At 43.0% G+C, this 12,266-nt stretch overlaps 1 protein-coding gene across 3 annotated transcripts in view; it reads right to left on the bottom strand.

The window, feature by feature from the left end:
- Positions 1 to 12,266, bottom strand: part of dtx1 (deltex 1, E3 ubiquitin ligase) — a 73,270-nt gene that overhangs the window by 35,413 nt on the left and 25,591 nt on the right. For all 3 annotated transcript variants that reach the window (XM_080432539.1, XM_080432541.1, XM_080432540.1), the window contains exon 3: positions 1,103 to 1,865. In XM_080432539.1, the coding sequence (XP_080288665.1) occupies positions 1,103 to 1,865 (763 nt within the window). The remainder of the gene's footprint in view (positions 1 to 1,102; positions 1,866 to 12,266) is intronic.

Raw genomic sequence — 12,266 nt, 5'->3', positions numbered from 1 at the left:
TGATGCTACAGTAGTTTACTATGCAGATATATCTTGGTCACTTATCGCATATTTTTGTTTCTTAGATTATTTTTCTCGACCACACATGTTAAGAATGTAATTAGATAGTGTGTTAGTTAGACACATACTAGGTTAATTGTTTACCTGGTATCCAAGTTTCTTTGAAGCATTACTTTGTTCTGCGCTCAATTTATGCTTATTTTGATTTCGCACTCGTAAGTCACTGCTAAATTCCTAAATTGTAAATTGTAATTGTATAGTAGCTTTCAAAGTGGGGGCCACAGCCGCCAGGGGGCGGGCGCTAGGGGATCAGAATAGAAAGTAGAGGAAAATTAAAACATTATATATCGTCGCTGTGGGGCAGAAACCTCCTGTCTCCATATTTCAACATTTTAAGTTTTTTCGTAAATGAATGCCCTTCTTCGTCATACTAAGGTGTCGCACAAATGTAGCAAAATGTAGCAAATCCATGGCTACCAATTTCAGCGGTAATGAATTAGTTTAAAAAGCAGAAGCCGAGGACTGAACCAGAAGAGTTGCAGTATTTCACGCGTATTGAGGTCAACATAAGCTCATTATCATAGAACACCATGGCAGACGCAGTCATCATAGGAGGAGAGAAAAAGGGACCGTTTGCCACAACAATCAGGCATGAGAGAGGAGAAGCAACTGGAACGGGTGAGCAGTCAACTTATACAGCTCTACCTCTGCACATCCATTGATCAACCAGTTAACTAGAGTAGACATAAATCAGCAGAGAGCAGATTGAGAGAGATAACGAGAGAGGATGGGGGGGGAATGGGGCTAAGGCGGAAAAGGGGTAGAGAGAAAGAGAAGGGGGAGAGAGAGAGAGAGATGGAAGACCGTACAGTACATCAGATACATGCAGGCAGTAGACAAGCAGAGGGAAAGGTTGTCTGTTTTTCTTTTTATGATATCAGATGTGCATATCAGCCCTTGCCAGGGCTGATATGCACATTGGCCCGATCGCAGCATTACACCACTGCTACGAGAGCAAACACCACTATTGCAGACTCCACAAAACCTTATAAATTGGGAGAGTAGGAAAAGGTATGCATTAGTGCTTCGCAAGCATAATTACCCCGGAGGGATGGAGCCTCTGGCAGCGCCCATGGCGATGCGCTGGGTGCCGGGACGGTTCAGGTTGTTCTGCCCGTTGATGGTGAGGGCGTGATGGCCATGGGCAGACGGAAGCGACGGCATCACAGGGGAACAGGGGAAGTTGGCAGTTGACAGTAGCGACTGCACCTGTTCAGCCTTGGCCTGCCCTCCTCCCACGCTTATGTTGTTGTTTTTGCCGCCGGCCGCATGGGAGGAGGAGGTGGAGGACGGGGACCACAGCGAGGTCCCGGCAAAAGTGTTGCTCTGCCGTACCACCGTCATGGTACCCGCGCCCCCCGCAGCGCCCCCCGCCCCTCCGCCGTGCAGCTTGCGCCTCTGGGAAGCCAGGATGGCGTTGGAGGCCGCTCTGGTGCTGTTGACCAGGATGCACTGCTGGCAGGAGCAGGGCTGTCCAGAGCTGGCCCCCACGGGCCAGGACTGGGACTTGGGGATGGAGCCCATGATGAGCGGGTAGGCCAGGTCCATGCGCCTCCTCAGGCGCCTCTTGCGCTGGCTCTGCCGGTTGGTCTGCGCCATGCTGTTGAAGTCGATGAGGTAGCCGAAGCCCAGAGAGGTCAGGTCCAGCCAGGGGTGCTGCTTCTCGTAGGCATTCTGGATGGTCACGCAGATCTCCATGTCGTAGGGCGTCCACGAGCCGTTGTCGTTCTCCCACTCCCACACCACGCCTTTCCCCGGGGCGGACGACGGCTCGTAGAAGTTCCTGTGCACCGGCCGCATGGTGCCTGGAGACGAAGGACAGGAGGACACGAGAGGGGATATGAGGTCAGAGATGGTTACAGCAAAAGAGCATGTTAAATTACTGTATGCCATTGGTTCTCAAAACATCTTTGTACACAGTCAACCAAGAGGTACAGTAAGGGTCCATTTGGAACACCATCAAGGGATCCTGAGAGTCCCTGGACCCCACTTTGAGAACCACTGCTATACCCCACAAAGTACAGGAACACAGACCCCTTTTTTCATCCCTAACGCCAAAGTGAAAATGGAAGCAACAGTATATCAAACATTGAAATAGGAATATTTTAGAACAAATTGAAACATAACTATTAGTAAAATCATCATAAAACTGTTTTCATGTTTTCTGTGTGTGTTATATAATGCATTATAATCACAGTTATAATGCATTATAGTAGTGTGACTATAAGTCACTATATAAGTGGTCATTGGGTGCTTTAGCTTTCAATTTATGCAAGAACAACACAAAATGTTTTTGCCTACACCTTCAGGTATGTAATTACTTAAAACACCCAATGACCAATTATAGTGACTTAAAACAGTGATTATAATCCACTTTATTATAACATTATTATAATGTATTACAACTATGGAAATTATTATTATTTATCTTTGCATGTCCAGCAAATATGAAATATTATAATACTTGACCGTCTAAGTAATTATAAAATGCTTTATAATGTGTTATGATTATTATAAAGTATTATGATTATTTATGAGTTATTAACTATAATATAATTATACAGTGTTATAAGCAGATGATAATGCCTGTTTATGATGCATTATATAGAAAGTATTACCAAAAAGTCAAATAATGGCCGATATATTGGCCTGACCGATGTGTGTGTGTGTGTGTGTGTGTGTGTGTGTGTGTGTGTGTGTGTGTGTGTGTGTGTGTGTGTGTGTGTGTGTGTGTGTGTGTGTGTGTGTGTGTGTGTTTTACGGGAAGCCTGACTGCAGTGGTGTAAAGTAACTGAGTACATTTACTCAAGTACTGTACTTAAGTACAATTTTGAGATATTTTTACTTTACTGGAGTATTTCCAATTTTCAATACTTTTACTTCTACTCCTCCACTACATCTCAGAGGCAAATATTGTACTTTATTGTATTTTACTTTAATTTTATTATTACAAAACATACATTAACCACTTCAGCCCTATGCGATGCGACGCATTGTGAGCTTGTAGATCTGCTATTTTCAAAATAATTTTATACATTTGAAAACGTATTTTGAATTCCGGACTTTTACTTGTAACAGAGTATTTCTACATTGCAGTATTAATACTTTTACTTAAGTAAAAAATATTGAGTACTTTTTCCACCACTGCCTGCATGTGACTGTTTACCTCTGGCCCCCATTGCGTGAGGCCTCTCGGCTCCCACCTCCATTATAACACAATTACGCTGGTCACACGGGAAATCAGGACACCTCGGCCCATCCATCTCCCCCTGCCTCACACCAGCAAGGGTATCCAAGCACCCTCCACCTCCACCACACCCAACCCATCTCCCATCTCCCCCCTGCCCTCCGCCCCCTGCTTAATTTAACGGGTAAATGCACTGGCTCCCTTGCCACGAGCAGCGCCGGGTTGATAATGGAGGGATGTGAGTGTGTGTAGAGGAGTGAGGATGAATGGGTGTGAGAAGCAGGGGGTTGGGGGAAGGAGGGGTGTGGGGGGTGATGGTAATGGTGGTACACCTCTGGTCAAATAGCCCAGTGTTGGCTCCAGATAATAAAATGCATCAGCAGAATCGGCTGTCTGACCTTGACTCTCTACTGCAGACTTGTGGTAAAGGACTTGGCACCGCGATGGCTAATTTAATTTGGGTGCTGCAGCTGAGAACCTCGGCTCCCATGCGTATATACGCCGCACATAAACACACACACACACACACACACACACTCTCACGCACGTGCGCAAGCGTGCAGACACACTTGACTGCTCAAAGAGCCAGCAGGATAGCTCAGTCACTTCAGTCAGTCAACCATACACAAGTTTCTCAGGATGTCTGTCAACCAAGCTAGTTTTACTCACAAACAGCATTCTTCTTTACTCATGCTCCGTCAAAAATAGCAGATCTACAAGCTCAAATCGTCTAACACATACATGGGCAACTGGCGGCCCGGGGGCCACATGCGGCCCCCACCTTCACTTAATGCGGTCCACAGGTTAATATCAGAATACTGATATATTATATATTACAATTCCAAACATGCAAACATGATTGATTTAATTACGTATATTAAGTATATTAGTTCATAAAGTTAACATAAGTTAAAAAAAAAACTAAAATAACTAAATGCATTTGAAATTTAAATAAAAATGTAACTTTTCAGGATTCCAATTCAAAAATAGAAAAAAAATTCTGGATTCCAATTCAGAAATTGAAAAAATCAAAACTTTGAGCTTGTAGATCGGCTATTTTTGCTACTTTTGTGTGACATAGAATGGCGAAAAAAGTTAAAATATGGAGAGACAGTAGGCTGTATGCAATGTGGCCCTCTGGAGTGAGTGTGGAAATATAGTGGCCCTCTCCATCATCAAAGTTGCCCACCGCTGGTCTAACAGATTTGGTTCAGAGCGAAAAAAGGAGTGGTGCAAGGATAGATCCTTGGAGGACACCTCAAGGACGACACGAAAGGAGGACTTCACCCATTTTCAACCTATCTTCATATAATTGGTCCTCACTCATGCTCATAATAATATGATACCGTTTTTGTCTAGCCCGTCTGTGTCTCAGAGGAGGGCTGTGGACAGTTCAGAAAACCGCCTACCAGTTACATCAATAATAGAAACTGCAGGATTTATATTCTTAGAAAGTTAGCATGCTATTATAGAAGCCATTGTTCTCTCACAAAAAAGAAAACATTTAATTTTAAATCTTGTTTGAATAAAAAAAACCTGCCTAATGATGTCACTGGTAGGCGGGTTTCTGAAGTGTCCACAGCCCTCCTATGAGACACAGACTGAGTAGAAATTTTAAAAATAATTTTATCATGAGCATTAGTGAGGACCAATTATATGAAGATAGGTTGAAAATGGTTGAAGTCGTCCTTTAAGTATATAGGGTTTAAGTGATGACACACAGGGTATTGCATTCTATATCTCAAGATTTATCACAGGCCGCAGTAGTGTAGTACTAGTATGTTGGTTGTGGTGAGGCAAGCTGGTCACATGAAACATTGTGAATCGTATTTATAGTCTCCTCTCTAGTATGTATACCTTAAAGCAAAAACGGCCAAACCGATATATCGTTCTGGCCGAATCACTATCTACAGTATTGATTTACTAAATACTGAGTGTGGCGATTGAAAGGCTGTTGAGCACCACACAGAGCAGACTTTTATTGCTGTTGTCTCCTCAGGGGGATGCATCAGGTTGCCCCACATTAACATTCACTCTCTCTGCAAAGCTGCATGCAATCCAGCTCAATCAATGGCAGTTCAGCCCCATGCAGTCCTGCTCAACGGTACGTTTAACACAGGCCCCCTTATAAATATTTGAGGACGTGTCGATGTTTTATTCCTGCACATCAATTTGAGCTGCTCGACTTTGGCGAGCCAAGATAAACAGTACCTCTCTCCTGGAAAAGGCTATTAGACGTGTTAATTGTTCTTGAGCGTTCAAATGGAGCCAAATGTGTGTAATTCGCTTTGCTAAAAGATATCTTATAAACAGTTCAGAAGCCTTTAAGGGCCTGTTGATTGGCAATCAAGTTTTCTTGTTATAATAGCTCAGGCTGAGACTTGATGCCAAGTACTCCTCTACAGCAGCTGTAATTCAAACATTAGGACAAAAACGTGTATACCGCTCACGCAGTCTGACACGCAACCATGAAGAGCTTGGCATAAACACGGTCACCTATTTGCATTTCTGTGGTGGGAAGTGTTGACGGTTGACTAGCTAGGACTTCAAGGAAAGCAAAGGTCATGACAGGACAAGTATCACATGGGCCCCCATACAGGAAGTCATGTTCACATAAGACCACCTCATCGCTTCTCGCACTGCTGTCTCTTTCTGTAATTCACTGGGGTATATATAACCGATGACCCCTCCGTTCACTTCCTGACAGGAAGCTGAGAGAGAGTGGCCACTTCCTGTCTGACCCCATGCGCCTCTGGCAGCCATCCCTCCCGTACACCCATTCACATATACCCCGTCCTCCCACAACCATGACATCCTCCAGCCGTCCTTGCCCAGTTTCAGCCCGGTCCCCTTGGGTGTGTGGTGGCTTTGTGATGTATTGCCATGTCAGGCTTCACAGTGGGACTCTAACCCTAATGTTACAGTGGACCAGGTGGGCTGAGGGTGAGGCTGACTGCCCTCTCATATCTTGGCCTGCAGGAGGGGAGGGGAGGGAGAAAACAAAACTTCCTGCAATCTGCTCTCTGTGTGAGGCCACGATGGTCCCTGTCCTTAATGGCTTTGTTTTCCTCTGGAACCGAGGGTAGGCCTGTCAGAGTTGTTAATTTATCACTTCAGAATGGGAGGATGGGGGGACATTACGTGTTGCAACATCCTTGATTGCCCCCAGACAAGTCTTCTGGAGAAAGGTAGAAATGGTTTGTGTCACATTGAGCTGCTGTGTTATACCGTATATCAATCTCACATGCCATTTGGTAGACTTTTATATCATGTACCTACAGTACAGCACAATGAATTCATACATTTTCAGTATAGTATATGAATCCTTAACAACACATTGAGTGCCAAAAACGGTCCGGACCGTTTTTGAGAAGCCATGCATTGTGTGCCAAAAACGGTTATGACCGTTTTTGGGAATTTATTTTTATTTTTATTTTTTTATTTTTTATTTTAATTTTTTTTCCTTCTCAGCACCAGGAGATATCATTTTTCGAAGATTTAGACTCCAATCCACTTCCTGGTTAACTTATGACTTCAAAAGCCTGTATCTCGGCTCCTGTGTACTTTTTTTTCTAAAATATGTATTTTTGACTATTTTCGACTATTTTCAACTGGCTGCAACTATGGAGCGGATTACCTAATGTTTTTAATTTTTTTCCCCCGATTGTACGAGACCTCTATGTGTGTAATGAGGGGATCACCTTGAGGACGGTGATCACTGAAAATATTTTGTGACTACTTGAAAAAGGTTAAAAAAAATTTAAAAATCCAGGCACCGACTGTACCCTGTTTTAAAAAAGCCCTGGCACTCAATGTGTTAAGGCCTATTTCAAAAGTATAGAAAATATCCAATCTTCAAGCTCACAACATGTCGTATCACAATATACTGTAGTGTGCTCGTAGATTGGCTATGTTCTGTATTTATGAAGGTTTTTTGGAAATACTATTAGGAAAATCTCCACCCATAATGACATTCCCAAAATAGGGACACCAAGGTTAATGTGGTTAACCCAGGCAATTTTAACATCACATTCCTTCAGCATCACAAGGATAATGTTGTCATCACTCTACAGTAGGTCCATTTTGGCATATTTCTTTTAAAGTGAAATAAAGATATTTAGTTTATTTAACTTAATCATCAGCAATTAAATCCCTCTCCTGAAGTCATAAATTATAGAGAGGAGGGGACCATTAAAACAGGACAACAGAACACAACGGGAGTAGAAAGACAGGAAAGGGTTCTTGTTATACCTCCACTGCCAATAGCCGTGGCCAGAAGCATTATGTTTTCGGGTTGTCCGTACATCTGTACGTCGGTGTATCAACATCTTGAGGGAATTTCTTCAAATGTCCATTTTGGCCTTACTTACCTTACTTACTGGGCTCAAGGATGAACTGATCAAATTGAACATCCCCAGTCCCACCCCCTGCAACTGAACATAACTTCCAACCCCACAAATTGCCATGTGTTAATATTACTATACTACAATACTCTCATGCAATTTCCAATGACTATCATAAACAACATATATATGAATATTGGCATCATTTTGAATGGACTGAAGGCAGACCTGCGAACTCAAGAAGACTAAAAAAGGTGACAAGTTCCAAAATCAAATCCCTGTTCGAGGGTCTGGGTTCAGTGGATTAAGTTTGGGGATTTAGTGAAACTGCAATTTAGTGACAGAACAAACTGCAATTCAATCTACACACACTTCAACTAACTTTTTTCAGAACCATCCTCAAACAAGTAATTCTTACGTCAGTATGACTTTAATGTGAAGACAGAACAAAGATGTAACATGGGTGTCCTCGTATAGGCTAAATACGACAGCTGCTCCTGAAAGAGCAACAACTCCAGAGTGTGTTTCCTAATGTTCACATTGCACTCTATAATTTCTCTCCCCATTTCAAATGCCTGCGGGGAGTGATCATTTTGCAAGCTGGAAATGATTTTAAAAAATTGCCTGGGGACATCTATGTATGAAAACAGACTGAACCATGTAACTTTTACATCATCCATCAAATGTACTTGTTGCATCAGTTGGATTTTACCGACGTTATAAACCTCAGATTTCGCCTGATAGAAAATCAGGATAAAGCGCTTATGATATTGGTAAGTCAAATATACAGGATAAAACACTTATACCCTGCCCATAGGCCTACTTGTGTTTGTTACCTGGCCTTTGTTGAATGTTGCACCACTACAATGTAGTGGTTTGACTTTCTTACATCTTGCAGCTGATACTGTAAGTACATCTACAGCAGGGGTGGGCAACTCTGTAGATGGTGAGGGCCACAAAATTTCCACACTCACTCTGGGGGGCCGCATTGTTTATCGGCAGGGACCCCCCCCCCCCCATATGTTTAGATTACTTTGTTTTTCTTTGTGATTTCAAAAGTAAAAAAAAAAAAATGTTTTTTTTTTTTTTTTTGGCCTGGGGCCGCATTGAGTGACGGTGCGGGCCACATGCGGCCCGCGGGCCGCCAGTTGCCCATCCCTGATCTACAGTATGTGCTGCATAGGGCTCGCAATGATGATTAGTCCTGGGCCCCTTGATGATTTAATTGGCTCTGATTAATAGACTACAGCAATTGTAAAGCACTTGTCAACATGTTTATTTGCAAACAGCAATTTTTTATTGTGTTCGATTACCGGTAACAATGTTGTCTATCCATGCATGCGCACATTACACACCATACATTACGTTTCCAGCTAACATCTTCTGGTGTCATTTTGAGGAAAGACGCAGCGCGCAGGCTATCAGTATATATACCATACTATCTAAGCGCTGTATGTAGACATAACAGCCACGAGCGCCATTGCAATTTGTGAAAGGGCCCCAACCCCCGTCCTTGTGGGGGTGCCCCGAGGTTCCGCAGACAGGACGGGAGATCACGGAAATGAGTAGCGGGAAAGCTGAAGAATGCAAAGACAATTCATCTAGGTAGCACTGTACTGTTGCGTGTAGGTCTGTTCTTTTTTGGCATCTGACGTGACTCCCTCTAAGCTTATGCCAGTACCACACTACTCTCACTACTTCCACTGAAATGCTACAAATGGACTCACACCCACACGCACACACGTGCACGCACACCCACATGTAACGTACATATTTTTTAAACCAGCTGTACCGATTTAGAAGAAGTAGTCCTTTAAGGCACAATCACAAACAGACAACAGAAGCTATTTCTTGTGCGAAAATTCAAAAAATCGGGTTTAATCTCTGTAATTCAAGAGGAAATCTACACGCCATTGGCGGTTGGCGGATGTACATTTTGTTCCCTGATGGTGTGTATTTACTTGAGCAATGCCAACAGGTTATGAACATAAATATGTTTTCTTTTCCAAAGCATTTCCTCTGAGTGTCAGGGGAAGACACTCTAAAATTGTGTTTTGAGAAGTGGTCAACAGACACATTCATGTGGAATGGTTACTATGACAAATATACCAGTGAAAATTATATATTTTTAAAGTTACACAGTGTGTAATTCTTGGCTACTCCTTGTCTGGAGTGAAATGGCAAATCCCCATCCAAATAAATCAATCAATCAAAAACTGCCCATTTAGGCTATTAATGCATTTGTACCTTTATAGCTACTCTGACACCTCTGTGTTCACCCAAAGTAAGGACAGCAGCCTACACAAACACTCTAAATGGAACATTCTGGCCCCATCTGTGACGTACACACTCTACCACAAGTACGAGCTGTCTGTACCCAGAACAGCTGCTGAAAAATGGATGAGATTCAAGCTTTGTTGTTGTCACAGAAACGCAGAGGAAGCGGGTTTTGTTGTTGTCATGGAAGCTCCCCACAGGGGGTTTGTTATCCATATGTGTCTGTTCACATTATTCCTCTTCTCTCATCGTGTTAATAACAATATAATATTAATTAACTTTGCATAGCCCTTTAAAAAAAGACAACCCAACCTAAAATACTAAAAAGGGTTGCTGAATTGATAAACTTTTCTGAAATGTAAGCTTTTCTGCACTTCTAGACCAAAATTATACCGCAAGCACAGGCCATTAGTTTGGCTATACAAAAAGGAGAAGAAGAAAATAAACAAATATTATCTATAATTAAACACAGAGCACAGAGGAACCTGTTGGCAAATATATTTATTGTGTGTGTGTGTGTGTGTGTGTGTGTGTGTGTGTGTGTGTGTGTGTGTGTGTGTGTGTGTGTGTGTGTGTGTGTGTGTGTGTGTGTGTGTGGGTGTGTGTGTGTGTGGGTGGGTGGGTGGGTGGGTGGGTGCGTGCGTGCGTGATTGAATTAACAGTTGTACTGTTAATTCAAAGTTCATTCTGTACATTGGACTGTACAGTATGAACAATAAATAATAAGAACATCAGAGCCTCAAGAGGCATGACAATGCCAATGTGTCTACTTCACTAATGTTAGTACTAGTAGTACTTTAGTGCAGGACTAAAGCAAGGCTATAGATAATACAGTAGCTACTGTAGTAACTACCTATAGCTAAATATACAGTAGAGGTACCTTTTTCAGTTATCTGAGGGCACAAGTTTAGAATTATGTGCCATGAGAAAACCATAGATGCTAGAAATGAACGAAATAGGCTGCATTTTGATGCTTAACCAGTTAATCCCTACACCTACAGTATATACTTTGTTGACCGGGGTCCCCCACGGGTCTATCCCCCCTTTACACCAAATCTCTTTGGTGAAAATAGCCTTCATCAAATTTTTCCAAAATAAAGACAGGGATGCTAGTGTTAATGTGGTGTATGCTAGTAGACATCAGAGTACCTGGTGGGGGAGGCAGTGCTCTCAATACACAGCTGGCACACTACGCAGACAGTCAAAGGAGACATTTTCAATCCCTGATTGAAACGTTCTATAGCTGCGGTTTATTTCCTTTTTTCCCATGCATTCGTATGTCGCTTATATGTTTTTGCCTATACCTCTTCAACCGTAGGTCATACTATCAAAATATTTTTTACCTGGATTCCTTGGATCATGACGCAATTCCCCATATAGGCCCCGCCCATTTGTGCCAGACTACATTTTCCGCCATTTCATGTTTTCTCCAAAACACACTTTTTGCTACTACTCCTACAAAAAAAACTCACGCAAATCACTACATTTTTCATCACTGGAGTCATGTGATGAAGATGTATTGATTGGTCAGATTCAGCAGCTTCCATTCCAATTGGCTATGACTGCCTTCCAAATTTTGCGGGCCCTGGGTAGGGAACCTGGCCTGGCGGGGGATATGCCTGGCGGGCAAACTTTTCTAATTTGTTTTTGCGACAGCCTCTTTTTTTCTTGTAACATATAGTTTTGTTCATCCAATCCAATCCAATCCAATGTGAATATTCCAACTATTTATCTCCTCTCTTTCTGAAGACTAATTTATACTTTGTCACAGGATGTCAATGATAGTTTCAACAGTTTTAAAACCTGTTACTTTTGTCCAGCGACACAGTGGCCCATGCAACAAAGTATAAATTAGGCTTAAGGGAGCCGACAGGGTCCACTGCTCATCCCCTGTTTCACTCTCTCATCTCATCATCTGCAGCTGCTGACGGCAGCTTCTCCCCACCCCCTGCACCCCCCACCTCCACCCGACCCCCACCCCAACGCGCTCCACCCTCCATGGATGGATGTCTCCCCTGGACGTCTACCAACACTGTCTAACTGAACCATTCTTCACATTTTCCACTCTGTCACTCACTGGCCCACATCCTGGTCTCACACGGCTACGCTAAACTCCGGAGAGAGAGAGAGAGAGAGAGAGAGAGAGAGAGAGAGAGAGAGAGAGAGAGAGAGAGAGAGAGAGAGAGAGAGAGAGAGAGAGAGAGAGAGAGAGAGAGAGAGAGAGAGAGAGAGAGAGAGAGAGAGAGAGAGAGAGAGAGAGAGAGAGAAATATTAAAACGAGGGGGGTGGGGTGAATAGATAGAGTGAGAGAGAGAGCGAGGGAGAGGAAGATAAAAAGTGAGTGGAAATCTGTGTCATTGAATTAGTTGTCCACATCACCTAATGTTCTTCCCCTATGC

The sequence above is a fragment of the Gymnoscopelus braueri genome, assembly GCF_963280865.1.
Source record: "Gymnoscopelus braueri genome assembly, chromosome: 7".
NCBI classification, from domain to species: Eukaryota; Metazoa; Chordata; class Actinopteri; order Myctophiformes; family Myctophidae; genus Gymnoscopelus; species Gymnoscopelus braueri.
Note: the sequence above shows the minus strand (reverse complement) of the source record. Positions and strands in the feature narration are given on the sequence as shown.